The 19,304-nt window shown below is 43.9% G+C and overlaps 1 protein-coding gene across 1 annotated transcript in view; it reads left to right on the top strand.

Moving 5' to 3' along the window:
* The window catches only part of acap3a (ArfGAP with coiled-coil, ankyrin repeat and PH domains 3a), a 355,855-nt gene that overhangs the window by 173,717 nt on the left and 162,834 nt on the right, over positions 1-19,304 (top strand). The window contains exon 2 of the mRNA XM_070860337.1: positions 14,156-14,213. Coding sequence (XP_070716438.1) covers positions 14,156-14,213 — 58 coding nt within the window. The remainder of the gene's footprint in view (positions 1-14,155; positions 14,214-19,304) is intronic.

The raw sequence follows: 19,304 nt of genomic DNA on the forward strand, positions 1-19,304 counted from the left end.
GGAGTTGTGTACAGACCACCAAACAGTAGTAGTGAGGTTGGGGACAGCATCAAACAAGAAATTAGGGATGCGTGCAATAAAGGTACAGCAGTTATCATGGGCGACTTTAATCTACATATTGATTGGGCTAACCATACTGGTAGCAATACGGTGGAGGAGGATTTCCTGGAGTGTATTAGGGATGGTTTTCGAGACCAATATGTCGAGGAACCAACTAGAGGGCTCGCCATCCTAGACTGGGTGATGTGTAATGAGAAAGGGCTAATTAACAATCTTGTTGTGTGAGGCCCCTTGGGGAAGAGTGACCATAATATGGTAGAATTCTTTATTAAGATGGAGAGCGACATAGTTACTCTGAACTTAAGGAAAGGTAACTTCAATGGTATGAGATGTGAATTGGTTAGAATAGACTGGTAAATGATATTTAAAGGGTTGACGGTGGATAGGCAATGACAAACATTTAAAGATCACATGGATGAACTTCAACAATTGTACATCCCGGTCTGGAGTAAAAATAAAACGGGGAAGGTGGCTCAACCGTGGTTAACAAGGGAAATTAAGGATAGTGTTAAATCCAAGGAAGAGGCATTTAAAATGGCCAGGAAAAGCAGCAAACCTGAGGACTGGGAGAATTTTATAATGCAGCAGAGGAGGACAAAGGATTTAATTAGGAGGGGGAAAATAGAGTATGAGAGGAAGCTTGCTGGGAACATAAAAACTGACTGCAAAAGTTTCTATAGATATGTGAAGAGAAAAAGATTAGTGAAAACAAATGTAGGGCCCTTGCAGTCAGATTCAGGTGAATTTATAATGAGGAAGAAAGAAATGGCGGACCAGTTAAACAAATACTTTGGTCTGTCTTCACGAAGGAAGACACAAATAACCTTCCAAAATACTAGGGGACTGAGGGTCTATGAGAAGGAGGAACTGAAGGAAATCCTTATTAGGTGGGAAATTGTGTTTGGGAATTGATGGGATTGAAACATAGAAACATAGAAAATAGGTGCAGGAGTAGGCCATTCAGCCCTTCTAGCCTGCACCGCCATTCAATGAGTTCATGGCTGAACATGCAAATTCAGTACCCCCTTCCTGCTTTCTCGCCATACCCCTTGATCCCCCTAGTAGTAAGGACTTCATCTAACTCCCTTTTGAATATATTTAGTGAATTGGCCTCAACTACTTTCTGTGGTAGAGAATTCCACAGGTTCACCACTCTCTGGGTGAAGAAGTTTCTCCTCATCTTGGTCCTAAATGGCTTACCCTTTATCCTTAGACTGTGACCCCTGGTTCTGGACTTCCCCAACATTGGGAACATTCTTCCTGCATCCAACCTGTCTAAACCCGTCAGAATTTTAAACGTTTCTATGAGGTCCCCTCTCATTCTTCTGAACTCCAGTGAATACAAGCCCAGTTGATCCAGTCTTTCTTGATAGGTCAGTCCCACCATCCCGGGAATCAGTCTGGTGAACCTTCGCTGCACTCCCTCAATAGCAAGAAGGCCGATAAATCCCCGGGGCCTGATGATCTACATCCCAGAGTACATAAGGAAATAGCCCTAGAAATAGTGGATGCATTGGTGATCATTTTCCAACAGTCTATCAACTCTGGATCAGTTCCTATGGATTGGAGGGTAGCTAATGTAACACCACTTTTTAAGAAAAGAGGGAGAGAGAATACAGGTAATTATAGATCGGTTAGCCGGACATTGGTAGTGGGGAAAATGTTGGAATCAATTATTAAAGATGAAATGGCAGCACATTTGGAAAGCAGTGACGCGATCAGTCCAAGTCAGCATGGATTTATGAAAGGGAAATCCTGCTTGACAAATTTTCTTGAATTTTTTGAGGATGTAACTGGTAGAGTGGACAAGGGAGAACCAGTGGATGTGGTGTATTTGAACTTTCATAAGGCTTTTGGCAAGGTCCCACACAAGAGATTGATGTGCAAAATTAAAGCACATGGTATTGGGGGTAGTGTACTGACGGGGGTAGGGAACTGGTTGGCAGACAGGAAGCAGAGAGTTGGAATAAACGGGTCCTTTTCAGAATGGCAGGCAGTGACTAGTGGAGTGCCGCAGGGTTCAGTGCTAGGACCCCAGCTATTTACAAAATACATTAATGATTTGGATGAGGGAATTGAGTGTAATATCTCCAAGTTTGCAGATGACACTAAGCTGGGTGGCGGTGTGAGCTGTGAGGGGGATGCTAAAAGGCTGCAGGGTGACTTGGACAGGTTAGGTGAGTGGGCAAACACGTGACAGATGCAGTATAATGTGGATAAATGTGAGGTTATCCACTTTGGTGGCAAAAACACGAAGACAGAATATTATCTGAATGGCGGCAGATTAGGAAAAGGGGAGGTGCAACGAGACCTGGGTGTCATGGTACATCAGTCATTGAAAGTTGGCTTGCAGATACAGCAGGCGGTGAAGGAGGCAAATGGTATGTTGGCCTTCATAGCTAGGGGATTTGAGTATAGGAGCAGGGAGATCTTACTGCAATTGTACAGGGCCTTAGTGAGGCCTCACCTGGAATACTGTGTTCAGTTTTGGTCTAATCTGAGGAAGGATGTTCTTGCTATTGAGGGAGTGCAGCAAAGGTTCACCAGACTGATTCCAGGGATGGCAGTACTGACATATGAGGAGAGACTGGATCGACTGGGCCTGTATTCACTGGAGTTTAGAAGGATGAGAAGGGATCTCATAGAAACATATAAAATTCTGACGGGACTGGACAGGTTAGATGCAGGAAGAATGTTCCCGATGTTGGGGAAGTCCAGAACCAGGGGACATAATCTAAGGATAAGGGGTAAGCCATTTAGGACTGAGATGAGGAGAAACCTCTTCACTCAGTGAGTTGTTAACCTGTGGAATTCCCTGCCGCAGAGAGTTGTTGATGCCAGTTCATTGGATATATTCAAGAGAGAGTTAGATATGACCCTTACGGTTAAAGGGATCAAGGGGTGTGGAGAGAAAGCAGGAAAAGGGGTACTGAGGTGAATGATCAGCCATGATCTTATTGAATGGTGGTGCAGGCTCGAAGGGCCGAATGGCCTACTCCTGCACCTATTTTCTATGTTTCTATGTAAATAGCTGCGATAAAGTGAACGATCTGCACTTGAGAAAATAAACTTTTGTTTGAGAATTTCCATTGGGGACTCTCCTCCATCAGATGGCTCAAGTGAGAAGATGAACTGCCCAGTGTGGGCCTGAGTGGTGTGGGCTGAGAAAGTCCCAGGTTTGATCACCTTCAGACCCGAGTTGTACACACATTTTGTGTCAATGTGAATCCAAAGTTGGTTTGCTCCAATGCAATATATGCAGTATAACTGGCCTGTAAAGTGGAAATGCTCCAACATTTCATCATCACACTGATCTGTATCACATGTCCCGTGGATTAATACATATTACATGGAGGAGAACCGGGTTGAGTCAGTTGGTCAAGCTTCCTCCTCTTGGTCCGAGGTTGTGAGTTGGAGTCCGATACCAGGACCTCTGTGTATAATCTAGGCTGAGAACCTACACAGTACTGAGGCAGTGTGCCATTGTGCGGGTTCCACACTTTTGGCTGAGATGTTAAACTAAAGTTCCATTTGTTATGTCCAGAATAAAGTATTGTGATTGAGTACTGTAGACATGAGTAAGTGTGACCTTAGTCTCTTTAATCTAACTCCAGAGTGTTGGTACAGCATGGGAGGCCTGCTCCCAAGGGATGCTGGGATCCCTTGGGACTCCAACAGATATGCCCTCTGGTGGCGGTAGAATGCTGGTTACATAGGGTTGCATGCATAACACCGTTGACCATTTTTGATGGCTCTGATAGATGCTAACGATCCTTTGGCACTATTCAAAGTAGAGCAGGGAGTTCTCCCAGTGTCCTGGCTGACATTTATCCTTCAAACAACATCCCCCAAAAACAGCTTAACCCGGTCATTCATCTCAATGCTGTTTGTGGCACATTGCTGGTGCAGAAGAGCTTCCGTGTTCAGCTGTGTAGCAACAGTTAATACTCTCCGAAAAGTAATTCATTGTGTGGAGCGCCTTGAAGTGGTGCAAAATGATAAGACAATATAATATAGATACTTTATCACGGAGCAGTTATACTGTCGCATAATTTAACAGAACACAGGTCCGCAATAAATTAGTGTCATCCTCTTCACATCGTAAGGTCAGGAACATTCTCCAGTTCTTTTGCAACATTAACAGTCAAAATAAAGAACTGAGCTTTTAAAAATAAATTCTAAACCTTTCCCTCTCCTTACCTGAAAGTGCTGCCTCATGTTAGTCCCTGGCCCCATGGGCACATACCACATTCCAGCACTTCATGCAAGTGACCACATTGCGTGCGTGGGGTTTAGACAGTGGGCCTTCTCTTATTTCCCATCAACTTCAATTACATTTGGTGTAAGACAGGCAACTACTCCGATCCCACCAGCCTCCTGCCAGGCTGTTCCGGTTAAAGTGCCCCCCCCCCCCCCCCCCCCCCACCCCACAGTGAGTTATGTCTTCGCCAGACATAAGCACATCAGAAATAGGAGCCGAAGTAGGCCATTCAGCCCCTCGAGACTGCTCCACCATTCAATAAGATCATGGCTGATTTTCTACCTCAACTCCACTTTCCTGCAATATCCCCATATCCCTTCATATCCAAACATCTATTGAATTCTGTCTTGAATATACTCAAGGACTGAGCCCTGTGGGGCAGAGTATTCCAAAGATTCACCACCCTAGACGGAACAGGAGTAAGTGGACAGTGTGCAGGATTAGGAACCCCGGCGTTGCTTTAGCTTCCTTAGCCCAGAGACCCATTGGCCCATTGGCATTATCCAGTGGCCATCTTACTCTGATCGAATCCATCGCCTCATTTTAACCGAAAGGAAATGAGAGAGAAACTGGAACGCCATGAAAGCCTTTGATAACTGCCTCAACTGTAATGGAAGTTTCTTCACAGGGCCAGGCTTCCCAGGATCCAACTTCACCTCGAGGCCGGTGATTGGGAGTCCTGGCTGTTGCCAGCGAGGGGTTGCCAACGCTCCAGGATTGGCCTGGAGTCTCCAGGAATTGAAGATTGATTTGCTGGACGCTGCTGTGAGCGATCCAGGAGAAAAACCAAAGGGGCATTAAAACAAATGTTTCCTTTTAATTTTTTTTAAATACTTTTGTTTATTAGTTATAGAAATATTGGAAATTGGAGAAAAAAAAGAGCTGTTTGACGGAGGGGCCGGGCGGGCATGTGATGCCATCTCCAGGAATACGTCCGACCAGTCAGCACATGGCAATTGTAAGATGTCAGATTTTAAGTCATGACCAAAATAGAGATTTTGACCCATTTGCAATATATTTTCATACATATCACCCTCAAAATGGAGTCACGCCCTTAGCTTTAATACTGTAATGGCTACGCAGACTGTACCTTGGTCAAAACCGCGTGTGCCATGGACTCCAAGTGAGTCAAATTATACATTTTTTGAAGGACAATGGATGATTTTATGTGATGGTTCCATTTCAACAGCTAGAATGATCAAAAACAGGCTGAATGGAGCCTTTCAGATACACTTTGTCCACCTAAGTGTTAAAAATGGTAAAAACTGTGTGAATTGAACTACTGAGAATAAATAGTTTCTGCTTCAAAGAAAGAGACAGCTTGTCGGCCACAGAATCTTCAGTTCTCTATTTTGCCGGGTAGCTGACATCTGCCAGGAGCTAAACAGGGGTCCATGAGGAATTCTCACACATACCCACCATCAAAGACTATAGAGATTCTAAGAAACATCTTTTTGTAAAACATAGAGTAACCTGTTATGGGCTGATTCAAGATCTAACTGTGTTGTTTCTGTATCTTGTGGTGTTTTTTGCTTCTGTGTATTACTTCACCTGTAAATAAATCAGACCACCAATTTAGCCCGTACACAGTGGTCTGGTGATGTGTTACTTTCCACCTTCAAAGATAGCCGGAGAACAGAGTGGGCATCCAAAGTATTCTCTAATAAGAGTTTAATGCTAGTAATTACTTGGCGGGTTTAAAGGAGGCACTGAGTCTCAATTAGATTGGGTATTAATGAATCTGTTCAAGACAAATCGAAACACAGAATAGCATCCAATTTTTACAAGGTTGTTTGGGAACTTGTTACATAAACAAATAGATAACGTAATGAAAAGTGATTGTAGTTTAGTTTTTATTCATGATGAGCTTCCCTTTTGGTTTAATAGGTACATCCCCGATTTTCATTGGTGGCCGTGCCATCAGCAGCCTAGGCTCAAGGCTCGAATTCCCTCCCTAAACCTCTCTAACTCTCTCTCCTCCTAAGATGGTCCTTAAAACCTACCTCTTTGACCAAGCTTTTGGTCACCTGTCCTAATATGTCCTTATGTGGCTCGGTGTCAGATTTTGTAACGCTCCTGTGGAACATCCATGGGACGTTTTACTATGTTAATGGCGCTATATAAATGCAAGTTGTTGTTGTTGTTGCACTAACTGTGGAACTGAGAGATACAAGTCTCCAATTGGTTTAAAAGAGGTTATCACTACTGCTATGAGCATTAGATAGCCCTTCTCTTTTAGTGACCTCTTGTTCTTTATGCTGTGAATTAAGAGCATCACACAAGTAGACCATTGGCACAACATTAATGTGTGTTAGCTTAAGTTCAAGTTTTCATATGACATATTGATGCCAGCAGGCTAAATAAGTAAGCCTGATTTTAGGATTCAACTGGATTAATGCTGCTTATTACCACACTCCCCCCACTGAAAGAGGCACTATGGCCCATCTTGTCTATGCTAGCTCTTTGCTAGAGCAATTCAAAACAAATCCAATTGCATGCTCTCTTCCTAAGGCCCTGTATTTCCATCTGCTCCAAATATTTATCTACTTTTCCCACAAAAAAAAATGCAATGGATTCTGTTTCAACTAATACTTGTGCTAAAGCAGTCCATTCCTCAACAACGTAACCTCTCTCCTCACCCTCTTACTGACCCTTTTAAGTTGGTGACCACTCGTCATGGACTTTCCAGCCAGATGAAATAGTCTTCTCTTATTTATCCTGTCAAAATCCTCCATAATTAAAAAAAACCTCTATTAAATCTTGCCTGAGCCTCCTGTGGATAGGATCACAGGAGCAGGAATAGGCCATTCATCCCCTTGATCCTGTTGATCCAATTAGATCAAGGCAGATCTGTATCTTAAGTCTACCTACACGCCTGGTTTCTGTAACCCTTAATACTCTTGCCTAAAAAAAATCTATCAATCTCAATTTTGAAATTTTCAACAGTCTTTGTATCTCAAGTCTCGTTCGTGGTGAGTCTGCGCTGTGCACTCTATATGGCTTTAATGTATTTTCTATCAGGGAACCCAAACCTGCACACACATGAATTGTATTTGTTCCTTTGATGATAAAAGCTGACTTTTCTGATTTTTGACCCAAAGAAGCACATATTTGCTCAAAACTGTTCTCACCTGCATTTTTTTTAACTTCATAAGTCCTGAAAATCAGGTATTATAGATGACGTCAATGATAAAGAAACACTTGCATTTATATAGCGCCTTTCACGAACACCAGATGTCCCAAAGCGCTTTACAACCAATGACGTGTACTGTTGGAAAGACGGCAGCCAATTTGTGCACAGCAAGCTCCCATAAACAGCAATGTGATACTGGCCAGATAATCTGTTTTTGTTTTGTTGATTGAGGGATAAATATTGGCCAGGACACCAGGGATAACTCACCTGCTCTTCTGTAAAATAGTACCATGGGATCTTTTACATCCACTTGAGAGGGCAGACAGGACCTCGGTTTAAAATCTCATTCGAAAGACGGCACCTCCAACAGCGCAGCACACCCTCAGCACTGCACTGGAGCATCAGCCTAGATTTATGTGCTCAAGTCTCTGGAGTGAGACTTGAACCCACGACCTTCTGGCGCAGAGGCGAGAGTGCTACCCACTGAGCCACAGCTGACACTGTAACATAATCATTCCAAAAGCTAAGCTTGTGATCCCAGCTTTGACCGACATCGCACATATGGATGGGCTGTAAATAAAGACACATGGAGCTGCAGATCGACTGAGGGCCAAGGTGAAAGGAAGATGGGCTACAAATACCCTGAGCTTTATATTATGAGTTCCCCTACTCGGGTGGGTGTCGAGATGGACAGAGAGCTGTTGGGAGGAGGGAAGCTAAAATCACTGTGGGTCCATCTTCTATAATAACATCATGCTGGTGTTGTTCAAGCCTTAAGTTGTCGATATTCATGTTCCCACCGTTTTAGCTAGAAGCTCACTTATCCCAGTCTGCATTTATTGTGTTTCCAATAAGATTCAGCAAGCTAAAGCAGTTTAAAAAGTCCATGTTTTAAATTTGTCTCAACAAAGTAACAGTGGTTTGGTCAGTCTGTGTCCCTGTTCTTTAATTATGCCAAACCACAACCATCTATGGCAGAGTCTGGAGCGAATCCCACAATCTAATTCTGCTCAAATCTTTAATTTTATTGTTTGTAGTTCGCAGTATATGGAACAAATTGTTAGATTCCTTGTTAAATTACCTATATGAATAACCACAGAATTGAGATGTGGCGGTATCACAGAGGCACCAATTAAACAGTCAGAACACTCACTGTAGTCATCATAGTAGTGTAGTTCACCAGAAAGGGTGCCTTTTTTTATTTGTTCACGGGATGTGGGCATCGCTGGCTTGCCCACCTTGAACAAGTGAGTGGCTTGCTGGGCCGTTTCAGAGGGCAGTTAAGCGTCAACCACATTGCTGTGAGTAAGTCTTGAGTCATCTATAGGCCAGACCGAGTAAGACATTAGTGAACCAGATGGGATTGTAGCAGCAATCTGGTAACGTCAGGATAAGGGTTTTTTTAATTCCATATTTATTTAATTAACTGAATTTAAATTCCCCAGCTGCCATGGTGGAATTTGAACTCATGTCCCTGGATTATTAGTCCAGGAACATAACCACGACCCTATCGTACCCTGGTGACTGTTTTACTGGATACACTAGCTAAAGGGACTAGATTTAGTATCTGGACCTACCTGGAACATAATGATAACCAACACTACAGAATATTAAAAGCTGCTAACAGATGCAGTTCAAGCCCTGGAATCCCTCCCTAAACCTCTCTGCCTCTCCAACTCCTTCAAATGACCTATTTTCAAAGCTTTTGGGCACCTGTCCTAATAACTTCTTTGGCTGGGTGTCAATTTATTTTGTTCGATTATGTTCCTGTGAAGCGCATTGGAACGTTTTACTACGTTAAAGGTGCTGAGTAATTGCAAGTTGTTGCATGTCTGTGTTCCTCAGCAATTATTATTGTGCACTGAATGCCACTTTAAACTGCAGGTACCAGTTCTGTCGGAGGTGCTGTCTTTCAGATGAGACGTTAAACCGAGGCCCCGTCTGCTCTCAAGTGGACGTAAAAGATCCCATGGCACTATTTCGAAGAAGAGCAAGAGAGTTTTCCCCGGTGTCCTGGCCAATATTTATCCCTCAATCAACATAACAAAAAAACAGATTATCTGGTCATTATCACGTTGCTGTTTGCGAGAGCTTGCTGTGCGCAAATTGGCTGCTGCGTTTCCTACATTACACCAATGACTACACTCCAAAAGTACTTAATTGGCTGTAAAGCGCTTTGAGACATCTGGTGGTCGTGAAAGGCGCTATATAAATCCAAGTCTTTCTTTAGACCAGTATCCCTTTTAAAGTGGCGCAAGTTGCTAACAGAGCTATACTGAAAGCGGCGCACTGCTCTGCAGCCTGAATGCTTTCACACTGATCTGCTCGGGATGCTGGCTATCTTTATTTTCAATGCTGACTGTTGCCAGCTCTTTACAGACCTTTGAAAGACAGTCTGATCGTTTTAAAATGCTGGCTCCCATCAATTACTGGTCCCCAGTATGAGTCATGCCCTTGGGAGAGGCAGATTAGAAATTGGAGGAAAGCAAGAGTAATCTCCAGAGTGTAATCTCATCTCAGGATTCATCTGCTGATTGATTGCGCGCACCTTGCATGTGAGTTTCATAATGTCACCTGAACCCTTTCATTAGCTTATTGCCTTTCCGTCGCTCACAGGTGCAGTCATTATTCTTCATTTAAATTCTTCAAAGAATCAGCGTTGGTGAAATGCCCCATCTGAAGTGAGTCTGATGATTTTTTAAAATCTTTAGTTGGAGTTGTTTTAGTAATCGTTAACATGGGTCTGCAAACCAACGGAGACCAAATATGTGCCCTTAAAGAAAAAGGGTGGGACTAACAAATCTAGAGCCCCCTGGATGTCTAGGGACATGCAGGGTAGGATAAAGAAAAAAAAGGAGGCTTATGACCGATACCGAGGGCTAAATACGTTGAAATTAAAAATGATATTAGGAAAGCAAAGAGAGAGCATGATAAATTCTTGGCAAGTAAAATCAAGGAAAACCCAAAGATGTTTTTATAAATATATTAAGAGTAAGAGGACAACGAAAGAAAGGGTAGGGCCTATTAGAGACCATGAGGGTAATTTGTGTGTGGAGGTGGGAGATGTGGGTACGGTTCTTAATGAATACTTTGCGTCTGTTTTTACAAAAGAGAGAGGCGATGCAGATATTGCTATCAGGGAGGAGGAGTGTGAAATAATAGATGAAATAAACATAGTGAGAGAGGAGGTATAAGTCCCCAGGCCCAGATAAAATGTAACCCAAGCTGTTAAGCGAAGCAAAAGTAGAACTAGCAGAGGCTCTGACCATCATTTTCCAATCCTCTTTGGCTTCAGGTGTGGTGCCTGAGGACTGGAGGACTACTAATGTGGTACCTTTCTTTAAGAAGGGAGAAAGGGATAGACCGAGTAATTACAGGCCAGTCAGCCTAACCTCGGTGGTGGGAAAATTATTGGAAAGAATTCTGAAGGACAGGATAAATCTCCATTTAGAAAGACACGGATTAATCAAGGGCAGTCAGTATGGATTTGTTAAGGGAAGGTCGTGTCTGACTAACTTGATTAAATTTTTTGAGGAGGTAACAAGGAGGGTCGATGAGGGTAGTGAGTTTGATGTAGTGTATATGGATTTTAGCAAGGCTTTTGATAAGGTCCCACATGGCAGACTGGTCATGAAAGTAAAATCCCATGAGATCCAGGGCAAAGTGGCAAGTTGGATCCAAAATTGGCTCAAAGGCAGGAAGCAGAGGGTAATGGTTGATGGGTATTTTTGTGACTGGAAGGCTGTTTCCAATGGGGTTCCGCAGAGCTCAGTACTGGGTCCCTTGCTTTTTGTGGTATACATCAACTTGAATATAGGGGTATGATTAAGAAGTTTGCAGATGTTACTAAAATCGGCTGTGTGATTGATAATGAAGAAGAAAGCTGTAGACTGCAAGAAAATATCAATCAATTGGTCAGGTGGGCAGAACAGTGGCAAATGGAATTCAATCCGGAGAAGTGTGAGGTAATGCATTTGGGGAGGGCTTAAAAGGAAAGGGAATACACATTAAATGGTAAGTGTAGAGGAACAAAGGGACCTTGGAGTGTATGTCCACAGATCCCTGAAGGTAGCAGACCAGGTAGATAAGGTGGTTAAGAAGGCATATGGAATACTTGCCTTTATTAGCCGAGGCATAGAATACAAGAGCAGGGAGGTTATGCTTGAACTATATAAAGCACTAGTTAGGCCACAGCTAGAATACCGCATGCAGTTCTGGTCACTATTTTGAAGAAGAACAGGGGAGTTATCCTCCATGTCCTGGCCAGTACTTATCCCTCAATCAACATCACTAAAAAAGTGGATTATTTGGTCATTATCACATTGCTGTTTGTGGGAGCTTGCTGTGTGCAAATTTGGTGCCTGGATGGCAAATTTGTAACAGTGACCACACTTCAAAAAGTACTTAATTGACTGTAAAGAGCTTTGGGGCGTCTTGAAGTTGTGACAGGCGCAAGTCTTCTTTCCTTCCTTTAATGCACTCAGAAATTAGATCAGGACCTGGCTCCTGGGTTCTTCTCTTCCACATTGATCCACACTTGAAACCACAGTGCAAAAGTGGTATTGTGAAGTACCAGTTGCCATAGTGGACAATCCAAATATCTCTGTACCACGGAGCGGGCGATCAGGGAAACATAAACCATGAGCTTTGTACCCACTACTTTTTGGGGGAATTTAATGGCTACCTGCATGCTTATATATCTGGATAAATCACACTGTATATAGGACCAGTCTGCATTCAAATCGGTAAGCAGTTCACTCATTTCTGGATGAGTGACGTTACATGTCACGTTCCCGAATGCAGAGGGGCAGACAGCCAGATGGCCGTATAAAGTTATACTGCGGACACGCAGGGTTAAAATTGCTCCTTGGAAGGTTCCCTCGGGGTGAACAGCAAAAAGGTAGCGTTGATGCTTGATGGCAATTGGGGAAAAGAGCTGCAGTGTATTCGATAGCTTGTGTAACAATTACACCAGACTGCTGTAAAGTGCGGTAAGTTCTCTGTGGGATCTTCTGCTGCATGCGTCTAAAGTTTCACCGAGTAGACTTGCAAGGTGTCACTCAGTTGGGAGCAAGAATGCCTTCGGTCACCGTGTTAGTAAAGATTTCCTCTGTTCGCGACTTCTTGTAACATTGTAAATTTTCCCCTTTTTTTGCTCACTGGAGGAATTCCTAGTCTCTTTGGTTTTAAAAAAAATAACCTAATACAATGTATCTCATTCTTAAAGTAAACACAGCTCCATATGTTTCAATGTGTCTGCAACTGGCCTCTCCTTTTGATCACAGGGTTCAATCACAACACTTCCTCGGTGTTGACAGCTGAGTACCAGCGTGGCAGCCGGCTCCGAGATGCCCTCACAGCGATTCGGGTGTGAAATTCAGCGTCGCCCCGTTTGCGGGCGGTAACAGCGGGGAGGTGCGAGACTTAGTGCCAGGTGCTAAATTATCACCCTCTCTCCAGAAATTCGGATTACCGCCCCCCAGAAGGAAGTGGAGCGTTAAATGAAGTGTCCGCTTCCTTCCTGGGGCGCTAACGGAGCCGATCCCACGCTGCTGCGTCCGAGGGGGCCCTTCCCTCACTTAAAGGCAAGGGCCCGCGCTGCCGACATGGCATGGAGAAATGGCACCCACTTGGACTACCCGGGAGCGGGGGATCAGCCCAGTACTCAAGCAGAGTGCCAGGCTGAGCGATTGCGGACAGGACCCGGCTCAGAGGAGCGGGAAAACCAAGCTAAGTTTTCTCATTTCCATCGGCCACCTTGCCTTTAATTTTTGCCCCAGAAGCGGTCGGCCACCCGTCTTGCAGCTGCCGGTGCTTTCCCCCGGCGCTGCAGCCGGGGGCGAAAGTGAATCTCGGGGCCGGAGCGATACGCACGCCGATGATGTCACGATCTCCGGGCGCTGGAGATCGGGGCACAAAGCTGTAGCACTGCCGCTAAATTCGCCCAATATGGCGGGAGCCGTTGCCAGCGCCACGCCCGGGCGCTAAGGCATTTGTGCCCCATTAGTGTAACGGGAGGCGCAAATGCACTGAATTTTTAGCCCCTATCTCCGTCGGTCAGCACACTGCAGCTAAACTGAGGCCAAATCCACAGAGCCACAAAGGCGGTTACACAGCTGTGCACAGAGAAACACTCGGGACTGTGCATTCGTTTTCTTGTAGATCTCAAACTGCTTCGGGGAAGGGGGAAGGCTCTTAAAGTTGTGCGCTTTAATGGTTGGTGTTTTGTAGAGAAAATACAATGCACCATGTGGAGGAAGCCCAAACACAATGACGTTGCCCCAAATTGGACTTTTTAGAGCCCATCTCCCTCTATAACAGAAAGTAGGTATGAGGAAAACGGGATACAATGCAGGTAGAAAAACAAGCGGATGATTCATCCTTATTTGGTGCTCCAGGGTTGCCCTCTCCCTTAAGTCCCTCCTAGATCCTCCACACCTCAGTTTCAGCAGATGCTACTGTACAGCACGCAGAAAAAAAAATCTTATTTGCATCAAAATAGGTGTGCATTATTTTTGTGGATGTTGACCTCCTTGAATTCATACACCAGCATCATCAAGACTTAATATTGCGCTTAAATAAATGCTTAAAAGCTGTTGTTTCAATACAGTGAGCTGGAAGTGGAATCCTTTTGTGAAGCGAGGTTGATGGCTGTGCCTCTGTTGCTGAATCAGTTGTTAACATTTTTGGTTTTATTGCAGGGCGACAATTGAGGAGGTGGAGACGGATGTCGTGGAAATCGAAGCCAAGCTGGACAAGGTGAGCTACTGTGCACACACAACTCCAGCTGTTCCACTGAAACCTTAAACCTCAAACGCAACTTCATGAAACTCGTGGGACAGTTAAGGGCGAGATGCTGTTTTCCAGAAACTCGTGGCGATTGGCAATTCACAGGAGAATCTCTTCCTCGTCACAAGTTGCTGAACAACTTGCATGTTAATAACAGCGAGCGTCATTCACACACCGTTATTTTTCCCTCAAACTCTGCCCCAATATGTCCACTTGTGGGAGTATCCAAAATCAGGGTCATAAATAAACGATAGTCACTAATAAATCCAATCAGGCAAAACTTATTTACCCAGAGAGTGTTGAGAATATGGAATTGGCTACCACAGGGAGGAGTTAAAGCGAATAGTATAGTTGCATTAAGGGGAAGCTGGATAAGTACATGAGAGAGAAAGGAATGGGAGGATCGGCTGATGGGGTGAGATGAAGAGGGGTGGGAGGAGTTCCAGGTGGAGCATAAACAGCGGCATGGACCTGTTGAGCCGAATGGCCTGTTTCTGTGCTGTAAAATTCTATGTATTTCTAATTCTATGTACACACTTTAATCAGAGATTGACATTAAATTTAAAACCGGTTTACTTTTTTGACCTTGCCTTCCAATCAAGAAGCACGGTCTGTTGAGGGGCACAGTTCCATGATTGCTGGTATTTCACCAAAGTGACCATTCCTCATGTATGAGCCGAGATAATGAATACCGGCAGCCTGCTCAATGGTTGGGGGCACCACAGTTAAACCTGACCCTCTCCTCAAAAGCATTCAAAAAGGGCATTTTTACCTTTTTGCAGTACATAGGGAGCGGAGCAGTGTGCTCTCTGCGATGCCCACAAAGTCATCTTCCAGCACACATCACAGGACAGTGAGTGGGAACAAGGAGTCTGATTGACTTTTGCTATCTCAGAGTCCTGGGGCACTGCGGCCAACTATAGGGTCTCTGTTGCCAACCAGGTGAGATCAGCTAACTGAGCACAGGCCTTGGGCCTTCTCACTGTGTTGTCTAGTTCCACACCAGCCAGTGTATTTATCACCATCATCACTGCGGAAGCTTAAATTGATTTACTTTCCAAGAATGGCCCTGTGAATCCAATTGGTATAGAAGAACGGGTACATTTTATTCAAACATCTTGCAAACTGCTCAAGACACAGCGTGATTCTAAAACTGAATCTGTTAAACTGAATGTGCTTTACTTTATGCATGTGGATAATAGTTCAAAATGCAGCGCTAGTGCAGTCCACTCAGGGAAAGGAAGCTTTCCAATCAATCACTACATGCTCACTTCCATAGAATTCCAAATCCTGACAGAATACATCCTCTGAATCTTGACTCAGACATAAAATATTCCCCAATTATTTGCTTCTTGACAATCCACCAACAGCTCGTTTTAGAAATCTAATCACAGTATAGGGGATCGGGTGACACTGGTCTTTCATTTCTAGGATTTAAGTTCAACCATGTCTGTTGGGCTCAAAGTTCCGTCTGGTTGTGAAAGATTTGTGTTTGGCAATCTCTATCCCGTCCTTAGTGAGCACGTGTCCCAACTCAAAACCACCTCTATCCTGCACTCAATTTACAACCTTAGTCAGAGAGACCACATGATGGCTGGTACGGGAAATGGAAGAATGTCACACTGCTGCAGTCACACATTCTCTCCGATTTGAGGTTACGGCACATTGCTGGGGTAGGACTGGGGAGGATTAAACCTAAATCGAACCATGCTAGATCTGTCCTGGGAATGCCTGATGCTGATGCCGGTGCCAAAAATTGAAATGTCCCATTTCATAGCATAAATTAATTTTTTTTAAGTAATTTTTTTTTAATCACTTTGTATGAAAAAAAAATATATCAAGTGTTTTCAATTTTCATTTAGATTGAATTGCTCAGTGTCATGGTGTCTTTTACATCCACCTGGGAGAGCAGGCGGGGTCTTGGTTTAACATCTCATCCGAAAATTAGCTACCCTCCCGTCCATAGGAACTGATCCAGAGTCGATAAACTGTTGGAAAATGATCACCAATGCATCCACTATTTCTAAGGCCATTTCCTTAAGTACTCTGGGATGCAGACTATCAGGCCCCGGGGATTTATCGGCCTTCAATCCCATCAATTTCCGTGACACAATTTCCCGCCTAATAAGGATATCCTTCAGTTTCTCCTTCTCACTAGACCCTCGGTCCCCTAGTACTTCCGGAAGGTTATTTGTATCTTCCTTCGTGAAGACAGAACCAAAGTATTTGTTCAATTGATCTGCCATTTCTTTGTTCCCCATTATAATTTCACCTGAATCCGACTGCAAGGGTCCTACATTTGTCTTCACTAATCTTTTTCTCTTCACATATTTATAGAAGCTTTTGCAGTCAGTTTTTATGTTCCCTGCAAGCTTCCTCTCATACTCTATTTTCCCCCTCTGAATTAAACCTTTAGTCCTCCTCTGCTGGATTCTAAATTTCTCCCAGTCCTCAGGTTTGTTGCTTTTTCTTGCCAATTTATATGCCTCTTCCTTGGATTAAACACTATCCTTAATTTCTCTTGTTAGCCACGGTTGAGCCACCTTTCCCATTTTATTTTTACTCCAGACAGGGATGCACAATTGCTGAAGTTCATCCACGTGATCTTTAAATGTTTGCCATTGCCTATCCACCGGCAAACTTTTAAGTAACACTTGCCAGTCTATTCTAGCCAATTCACGTCTCATACCATCGAAATTACCTTTCCTTAAGTTCAGGACCCTAGTTTTTGAATTAACTGTGTCACTCTCCATCTTAATAAAGAATTCTACCATATTATGGTCACTCTTCCCCAAGGGGCCTCACACAACAAGATTGCTAATTAGCCCTTTCTCATTACACATCACCCAGTCAAGGATGGCCAGTTCCCTAGTTGGTTCCTCGACATATTGGTCTAGAAAACCATCCCTAATACACTCCAGGAAATCCTCCTCCACTGCATTGCTACCAGTTTGGTTAGCCCAATCAATATGCAGATTAAAGTCACCCATGATAACTGCTGTACCTTTATTGCATGCATCCCTAATTTCTTGTTTGATGCTGTCCCCAACCTTACTACTACTGTTTGGTGGTCTCTACACAACTCCCACTAGCGTTTTCTGCCCCTTGGTATTCCGTAGCTCCACCCATACCGATTCCACATCATCCAAGCTAATGTCCTTTCTTACTATTGCATGAATTTCCTCTTTAACCAGCAATGCCACCTCGCCTCCTTTTTCTTTCCTTGGCAAACCCGCTCCAAGAGTGTAAGTCTCAGAGACTTACAGAAACACATTGCAAAAGGCAGAGTCGCTGACTTTGGTCAGGCCATTATGTGCATGAGCTGGGCTGCTAGTTTGATAATGGGAGTCTCCCCCCTTTTGTTGCGGAGTCGTCAGAATGAAATAAAGATTCAGAGAAAACAAATCCAAGTTTGCCAGGGTGGAGTCAGATAAGGAGGAAGCCACAATCACTTGGTTCAATTTAGGGAGTCAAAACATGGAAATTTTTTTAGCAAAAAAGCTTGCCGCACAATGAGGTTACTGATGTATTTCCAGGGATGAGATCTGTACAATTAACTGGCTGATACAAGCACAGATCTCTGCTCGGAGATATAATGTTCCTTTTGTCATGATTATATTGCCTTCAGCTGCCTGGGCCCTGTGCTCTGGAACTCCCTCCCTAAACCTCTCTGCCTCTCTACCTCTCTTTCCTCCTTTAAGACACTCCTTAAAACCTTCCTCGTTAACCAAGCTTTTGGTCACCTGTCCTAATTTCTTCTTATGTCGGTGGCAAATTTATCTGTTTTGTCTTATAGCACTGCTGTGAAACACCTTGGGATGCTTTGCTACCTTAAAGGCGCTATAGAAATGAAAGTTGTTGTTGTATGTAAAATGCAGAGAAATTGTAAATTGTTATAAATATCATGTTTCATATTTATGACCTTTGTTTGAAGATTACATTTGTAAAATAGTTTAATCAAATAGCGTTCCCGTTCGCTCTTCCTCCCGATTCACTCCTCTCCTATCGGTGTTGGCTCCTTGTTGGGATCGAGGAGGCTGGCGGCTCTCGAGTACGTCTCGCCAGAGCTCATTCTTCAAATATCTTCCCTGACTGTGAGTGTCAGCGAGCTATTTGAGCATGAGGGCCATCACAACTGATCCTGACCCTCATCTCACTTGACGTGCTCACACACTCGGAACATCTACGGATTTTCCCTCTCCCTCACCTTTCCCATCACCTGGCCTGAGATGAAACAGCCGAGCTTGCGCCACAGATTAAAAGTGGGCCGATTCTGGTCTGAGCGCGGGTTCGGTGCAGGGCACTGCATTTGCCAATCAAAGTGCACCACTTTTTAAAAAAAATCTTTTTTTTACATAAGAAAAGAACTGTTTTAGTTTCATTTTGGCAGGACTGAGTAGGGCAATGCATTAAACCACTGTTCATTTGCCTCTTGGAGCCAATTTGAATCCAGCCTGTGGAGAAGAGACAATGGCTGGCTTTCTCTGAGAAATGAGTCTTCAGTGAATGAGTTCCAAGAGCCTCGATTCAATGTACTTAACAGTCTGCACGCACTAATGCTTTCCCACATCTGAAAGCCACTTTCATGAGACAATCCTGGTCAGAAAGAGTTAAGGATATTTAAATGTTATTTGCATACCGAGAACAAACGAGGCTGAGGATTCAGGCTGGATGCTAACTCAAATTGCAAACACGGGAGTGTCCACATGTGCCTGTTTGGGCTTTATTTACCGAGACTGAGTCGAACCCATGCCACCGTGTTCCACTTAAAGACTATATCAGTTGCCCGGACAGCTGTGAGGTAATGCTCTGGGTGCTGCAGGAGTATTGCCTATGTGCCGATGGACAGGAGAGCACTCCAACTATGGGGATATGTGAGGCCTCCTGTAATTATCAGGCATTCTGCAGCTAGGACTGAAGCAAGGCCGGCCTTTTACATTTAAAAAAAAAGAAGTAATTAGAAAATAATGGCTCCTTGTGGCTGGTTACACAGCAGTAACCTAACCAAAGGTTTAGGTGATGTCATGAAACTTTGAAAGTGAGACTTGGGCTGTTTATCAC

Source organism: Pristiophorus japonicus, chromosome 18 (assembly GCF_044704955.1).
Source record: "Pristiophorus japonicus isolate sPriJap1 chromosome 18, sPriJap1.hap1, whole genome shotgun sequence".
Lineage (NCBI taxonomy): Eukaryota > Metazoa > Chordata > Chondrichthyes > Pristiophoridae > Pristiophorus > Pristiophorus japonicus.